Genomic DNA, 7614 nt, shown 5'->3' on the forward strand with positions numbered 1-7614 from the left:
TATATATAAATATATATATTCTCTCTATATATATTCCATTCCATTCCCTAAGACAGTTTATGTTGTTTCTGGAGGAACGTCAGGCTTGAATATTACTGGCAAATCTTTCTCCTTTGCAGGCTGTTCCCTGTGTGGGTGGGTCGTGTGCTCCTCTGGAGTGATAATTCTCCACTGTTCTTGTTGGAAATGCTGCTTGTAATGGACTCCTAAGAAGTGCTGCTCTGGGGCTGTGGGTGGCACAGGCTGTGTTCTCATTGCTTGCAAAACATCTTTTCAGTAGCCATTTTTTCTTTGGGATGCTGCATTTGGTACTGAAGCTCATCCAGGCATGGTCCCGAGTGCTGTTTAAAGATGGGAAGGAGAGCGATGGGGCTCCAGGGCAGCAAGCCCATTCCTGCCTTGAATAACCATGGACCATCTGCTGCTAACAAATCCCTAGAAAACCCCGAACGGGACCTCTTGGAGCAGGGTAGCTCCTGCAGCGCTCGAAGGGAGTGGTGGGAAATGCACTCGCACAATTGCCGCTGCAATTAACCTCTCCTGAACCCGGGGCTGATGTCGGTGCTGTGCGGTGAGGGCGGCAAAGGAACGAGTGGTGCGGCGAGTGGCAAGCCAAACGCAGTAGTTATCTAAGAAAAAAATCTCAGGAAGCTATTGCAGCGCTGTGAGGGCTTTGTTTATAGACCAGAAACTGAAATACTGGGTTGCTCGAGTGCCTGTTTCCTACCCAGTGTGACCTGTCACTCCTGATTATTTCCTCCCTGCTGTCTATTTTCAGGGCTGTCATCATTGCTCAGCTTTCTACGGCCAGCACGTTTTTCACTCTCCTCTCCTGGCTGCCAACTTTCTTTAAGGAAACTTTCCCCGAGGCAAAGGTAAGCTGGCACACGGGCATTGCTGGTCCCTGTGCAAATGAGGTTGTGCCGGGTACCTGTCGAAATGGGTTGGTTAGGGAGGAAGATGATAGCAGAAGGACTTGGCGAGAGCAGGCTGGGGGGCAGGAGGAGGTGGGAGGTTGCCCTGCAGGGTTAGGAGCCGTTACCCCCCCGGCACATACATTTGGAGATGCAAGCATCCTCACTCTGGGTAAGCAGAGCCAAGTTTCTGTTTGCTTCTTTAGGGATGCTGAAGCAAGACAGAGCTGGGCCCGCCTTCCAGGCTGGGAAGAGAGGGTTCTGCTTGCTTTTAGACTGCTTTTCTTCTGAGGGAAGGGTGGTTTTCAAATGGCACAGAGCTCATCACATTATGCTGTTGCAAATGCCCACCATTCACTCCTGGGTTTTTGCAGGGTTTTTAGCTGTACTGACACTGTACAGCTCAGACCTGCCTGTGAAAATGATAATTACCATTAATAACATGTGCTTAAAAATATCATAAAAGCTTGCTTCTCCTCAGCACAGATGATGTTCCCATTTTTCAGAAACCTAGGCGATGCTCATCTGGGCTGAGAGCTAGTATTTTGATCTTCTTGTTCTCACAGACTCAGGCAATCTTTTCCACAATGGCTCTGTTAGCTTTTTTTATGATTTCCAGAGCTGCTTACAAATGCCTTTTCATATTACATGTGTAAGGCGCTTTATGGCATACTTGATACTTATATTAAAATCATGTATTAAACCAGCAAACATATTGTTGTGACAAGATCTGTGCACCTCGAGTAATATGCTTGTGCAGCAGTAATTTACCATCTGTTAAGCATTATATCATGGTGCCCTTATGTAAGATGCTCTATATAGCGTTCCTGCATCTGATAATCCCTTCATACGTTTTAATGGTATGGGTAATGGGTATAAATTGAAATCAGGGAGGTTTAGATTAGATGTCAGGAAGAAATTCTTCACAGAGAGGGTAGTGAGGCACTGGAACAGGTTGCCCAGAGATGTTATGGATGCCCCATCCCTGGATGTCTTCAAGCCCAGACTGGATGAGGCTTTGAGCAACCTGGTCTAGTGGAAGGTGTCCCTGCCCATGGCAGGGGGGTTGGAACTAGATGATCTTTAAGGTCCCTTCCAACCCTAACCATTCTATGATTCTATGATTCTATGATTCTAATAAAACGGGGCTGGAGGATGCTTAACTTTCAAAGGATGGATGATAATCCTTAATGTGGGAAACCTATGTCACCTACTGGTCAAAGTCCCTTTCTGCAGGTGAGCTGCCTTCACCACTGCCTCAGCAGCTGCCTGCAGCTCACCTGGGTGGAGGTGAGCCTAGAATCATGGAATCTTTAGGTTGGAAAAGACCTTTAAGATCATGAAGTCCAACTGTTAACCCAGCACTGCTAATAGCACCACTAAACCATGTCCCTAAGCAACTTTCCACATGTCTCTTCAATCCCTCCCGGGATGGTGACTCCACCACCTTCCTGGGCAGCCCCTTCCAATGCCTGACAGCCTTTTCCGGGAAGAAATTCTTCCTGATATCCAACTGATGTGATGGAGGGGTTTGGCTGATGCTGCTCAGGGTGATGGGTCGTAAGGATGGCTTCGGTGTGTTGGGATTGACTTGCTGAGTAACCTCAGCTGGTGTGGACAGACTCCAGAGATGTTACCCCACAAACCCTATGGGGTAACATTTTCAAAAGTGACCAAGACCCCAAGTTTCAAAGGCACTGAAAAGTGCAGGTGGACCCTGGTACGATTTCCAGGAGTAGCTGAAAGAGGATTATTCAAACCCAAGTTTATTCAGCCCTCCTGTGCATCCTGAAGCCTCCAAGGAAGGGAGGGATGCCTCCATGGGGTGACGGGCTCTGAGCGAAGGGGGAGAGGTGGGGGACAGAATGGATGGGGAGGTTCAACCAGCTGAGGTGAAGCCCAGCCTAACCCGCAGTGTTTTCAGCTTCTCCTGGGATCTGGGCACCAAAACGCTTCTGAGCAGCTGTAATCCAGATGACCGGTAATCATCTGTGATTACAACTGTAGCAAGCTTGCTTAATTGAAAATAGACCAAAGTATGTTGCTACCCGTAATGTTACCTAATCCTGGCATCAGAAAATCCAGCTACGTTCCCGCAGCTTCACGGTAACGCTGCTAGTGAGGTTGAGGCTGATGTCGGAAATTTTGCCAGCAGCTTTAGGAATGACCCACAGGGCAGAGTAAAAGCTTTGTCTTGCTTTCCAGGGCCCCATGGCTCTCTGCCACATCACCTTGCTGAACAGTAAACCTTGCCACATTTAATCCCTCTTTCCCGAGGCAGAGAGAGCTTTCTGCCTCTCCCTTGGATGCAGGGTCACCGGGGCAGAAGGAAAGGCACCAAACCTACAAATGCTACAGCCCCGTGATGCGCCTGCTACCTTACAGGCTTTGGGTGGTGCGGGGCGTAGCTGAGCTTGCTGTGCAAAGGGGCAGAGAGCCTGCAAGAAGTCCTGATCACTTTGGGGTTTTTTCCTTTCTACAGATATCACGGCCCATCAGATCAAATATCTGAAAACTCATGCAGTCCTGACAGCAAACCTCTCTTGATTTTTGCTCCCTTTCAGGGTTGGGTGTTTAATGTAGTCCCCTGGCTGGTCGCAATTCCAACAAGCTTGTTCAGTGGATTTCTGTCGGATCATTTAATCAACCAGGGTAGGAGCTCTTTTGGCTTTTCCTCAGCTCTTATTTTATGTGATGTGGGGGTGGGAGGATGTGGGCTTGTTGGTAGCAAGAAGACCCAGCAAATAGACAATGTGAGGTTCTGATGTGAAAGCAAAATAAATACTCCAGGGTCCAAATCCCATCCATGTATTTGGGGCTCCCTTTGATCTCTGGCAATATCCACCTGGAGATGAAATCTAGCCATCTGGAGTCCGCTTACCCTGTGGTCTCCTGGCTAGAGAACACGGAGACCGGGACAGCGGTGCTTAACTGCAACTCTCCCTTTCTCTTCCAGGGTACAAAACCATCACCATTCGTAAGTTCATGCAGGTAAAGGAGCTGAAGCCAAGGAGAGACACCTGAGCTACTGCTGACCTCTGCTTACGCGGCAGATTTGACCTCTGCTGGAGCTGGGCTGGTGGTTATAGGTGGAAGGAGGAATGGTTTTGTAGCTGTGCAGATAGACAGTGGTCAGTGCGTGTGGGAAACGAAACCCAGAGGAAAACCCTGAGTGAGGAACAGAGCGCAGACCAGCGGTAACACTGAGCACAGGGATGTGTGTGTGCCGCAGAGAGGTTTTCCTTCACAGGCAAAGGCCAGCCACATGCTGCCACTCCAAATGACCCCTTAGGTACTAGGAAATAGCAATACAAGGATGAGCAGGAGTAGAAATGCTGGGTGAGAGCACAGCGTACCCTCTGTGCTCCGCAGCATTGCATCCCTCCGGACAGACCTCTGACGTGGCATGTGAGCTCCTGCCAGTGTAAAAGGGAACACTTTGTCCGCGGAAGGAGTTGCTTTCTTCCTCACGCAGAGTGTGCCGCGGTGTTTAATTTTCCCTTTCTTCCAGGTCATTGGCTCCGGCGTCTCAAGCATTTTTGCTTTGTGTCTGGGCCAGACCTCCAGTTTTTGCAAAGCTATGGTGTTCGCCTCAGCCTCTGTGGGACTTCAGACCTTTAACCACAGGTAACGGTGATCACGACAGTAGCTGTGGCCCTCAGCCCCACGCGTGGCATTTCGGGGTCTCAGAGGACGCTGCCTCTGTCGTGACAGCAGAGCAAGAACTGGTGCTTGTCTGAGCATCGTGGGTCGCTGCCTGTGAGGCCGGGGAGTTTAGTGGGTTGGAAATGATGCAGTAAGCCTCTGGCGTGGGGAAGGGCTTGGCGTACTGGAGGGCGCGTTGGACCAGCAGGTTCCGGCGAGGGAAGCAGGGAGGGAATTGCATTTTGGCCCCTCTGAACGCTTTGAGTTGAATCCCTGGTGCTTTCCTGTGCTGCTTCTCTCGGCCCCTTTCCTCCTTTGCCCTGAAAGTGCCATTTATTGTCTAGGACCCTTCCTTTTGTTTTGCACGCTGTGTAAATGATGCAAAAGCAGTTGTGGTCCATTAAAACAGCCATTTTCCCCTCTCTGCTTCTCACCAGTGGCATTTCAGTAAACGTACAGGATCTGGCCCCCTCATGCGCTGGCTTGCTCTTTGGTAAGGACTCCCGTGGCGTTTCGGTTGTGCTGGAAAGGTGCTGCGTACGGGAGGGGACACGGTTGTCACCATTAAGGTTTGAGCAGGAGTAGCTCTAGGCAACCTCTACTCCATCTTCGCAGCCTCAGCTTCCTTCTGGGATATTCCTTCCTCCTTTCCAATACCTGAAGGGACCTACAAGGAAGCTGGGGGGGACTTTTTACAACGGCCTGTAGTGACAGGACAAGGAGTAACGGGTTTAAACGGAAAGAGGGAGATTGAGATTGGACATCAGGGAGAAATTCTTCCCGGAGAGGGTAGTGAGGCACTGGGACAGGTTGCCCAGAGAAGCTGTGGATGCCCCATCTCTGGGAGTGTCCAAGGCCAGGCTGGATGAGGCTTGGAGCAACCTGGGCTAGTGGAAAGTGTCCCTGCCCATGGCAGGGGACGGGACTGGATGATCTTTAAAGTCCCTTCCAACCCAAACCACTCTGTGAATCTGATTCTATGTGCCTGCCATTGCCGGGGCAGGTAACTGCCAAGTGCTCACCAAGGGCTGGGGGTGAGGCTGGGGGTCGGTGGTCCCAAATGTCAGCAAGTTATGAGCTTTGCACACAGACGGGGCTCGGGCGGGATGCACTCACGTCTGCGGGTTTGAATACGCAGTGTCTTCCTTCCCGTTACAGGTGTTGGGAACACAGGTGGAGCCCTCCTAGGTAAGGTCCCTCCTGCAGCTCATCCTTTCCTGGGCAGTCCCCTCCTGGCACACGGGCAGGATCTGGCCCCAGAGCCTCTGCATTTCTTTCTCTTCCCTCCTGTCCCAGGGGTCATTTGCGTGTACTTGGCTGGCTACCTGATTGAAACGACAGGCTCCTGGATTTCTGTTTTCAACCTGGTGGCGGCTGTGAACAGCGTTGGCCTCTGTGCATTCCTTGTGTTTGGAGAGGCCCAGAGGGTGGACACAGACTCTGAATATATGGACCTCTAAGGATGCGTCCAGCGAGCAGCCAAAGGACAGGAGAGCGTCACATCTATGTGTCATTGTCACACAAGTGCCAAAGAACCTTTTTTTTTTTTTTTAGGTGTTTAACAGGAAAAACCCCATACTGAGACCAAGTACATAATGGGTCTGAATGAAACCCGTAGAAGTAAAGAAATGTAGAGTTCCATTTTTGCTCAGGGCATGGCTGATGGCCTGTAGAGCCATCCAGCTCAACATCTCCAGTGAGGATACGAGCTGTGTGACTGGTTCGCCCCAGTCCATATCTAGTGGCCACATGGCCAAAGCGGCTTACCCAGCTTGTCTCCAAAGGGAGTGCTGGTTTGCATGCTCCTCCCTGGAAGCAGTCTCTCCCTCAGGGGAGCTGCTTTGGGGTGCCAGGAGCGTGTCCCTCCATGCTCTGCTGTCCTGTGACTGCAGAGAGGGTGGCCGGCTCTCGGGCTGTGACACGTGTCGTCTGAACTGCAGGAAAGGAATAACCCAAATGAACATACCTGTGACCTTAATCCTCCCTCGTGTGCCTTCATTTTGCAGTCTGCTCGACGGTACAAGCCAGGGGTACAAGAGAAAAGGTGGTGAGATGAATTCCAGGCTTCCCTTCAGGGCAAGTCTTCTGTCTGGATGTCTCCTGGGGACGCAGGGTGTGAGGTTGCATCAATCAATAGTGGAAGGTGTCCCTGCCCATGGCAGGGGGTTGGAACTGGATGATCTTTAGGGTCCCTTCCAACCAAACCCACGCTATGATTTGATGAACACTGCCTTTGCCGTGCTTGAGCTGAGCTGGGAGATTGCAGAGCAGATCGCTCAAGCCAGCCGTGCCCATCTCGGCTCAAGGGCAGAGCTCAGAAGCTCCTCCCTCTCCTGGGTCGCTTTACTCCAGCCCTGAGCCGTGGTAGACCACCTCCAGCGTGAGAGCAGAGGAAAGCTGCTGTCACCATGGCCAGGCTCAGCTGGGCTGACCTTATGGTGGGTGCAGCCGAGGAATCCCCCGGGATCTGAATGTGTAGGAAGCACAGGCCATAGTCTGTGCTGTGGACCTATACTCCCAAATGCTTTCTGCTTAGACGTGTCCTCCATGTGCTCTCAGGGGGCTGTGGGAGGACTTTCCAAAGAGCCTGCAATGGGCAAGTTTTGTTTCTGTGTTAAGCGTAAAGTGAATTTATCCATTGGGGATCCATCCATAGTGGATGTGGATCCCTGCAGTTCCCTGTGTCAGAGGGAAATACTTGGCTGAACACGCCTCTGAGCCTGAATGTCTTAAGTTATTTATAAATATTTTTAAATTTAAGCACCAAATTCTATATTTTATGTACTTGAGGCCTGGTTCTGCATGCGTATTTTGAGTGGTCCTCCCCCCAAAACCCACAGTATTTCTAGAAGGGAAGGATTCGCCAGCCTACAGTTTCTGGTTTTGTAGAACCTGTTTTAAATGTGACATTTCATATTGAAGCAATTGCTTTTCCTCCCACCTATTGCTTGCAGCCTGAAAGGATCTCTTTGATTTCTCTCGTGCTTACCAGGAAACTTAGCTGAGACTTGGGAGCACATTTCCCAAGGGATGCAGGAAAGCTATAGGCTCAGAT

General features: G+C 50.7%; 1 protein-coding gene across 1 annotated transcript; it reads left to right on the top strand.

Annotated features, from left to right (window-relative positions):
- Positions 1-778: 778 nt before the first annotated feature.
- On the top strand, positions 779-6019 carry LOC104510706 (solute carrier family 17 member 9-like; the record flags this gene model as incomplete). The annotated part of the gene is made up of 7 exons (XM_010153038.1): positions 779-875; positions 3479-3566; positions 3871-3905; positions 4426-4541; positions 4997-5052; positions 5718-5747; positions 5856-6019. Coding segments are annotated over 7 exons (586 nt in total), but the record flags the coding sequence as incomplete, so codon positions are not given.
- Between the last annotated feature and the right edge of the window lie 1595 nt (positions 6020-7614).

This window comes from Eurypyga helias, unplaced genomic scaffold, assembly GCF_000690775.1.
Source record: "Eurypyga helias isolate BGI_N326 unplaced genomic scaffold, ASM69077v1 scaffold7746, whole genome shotgun sequence".
NCBI classification, from domain to species: Eukaryota; Metazoa; Chordata; class Aves; order Eurypygiformes; family Eurypygidae; genus Eurypyga; species Eurypyga helias.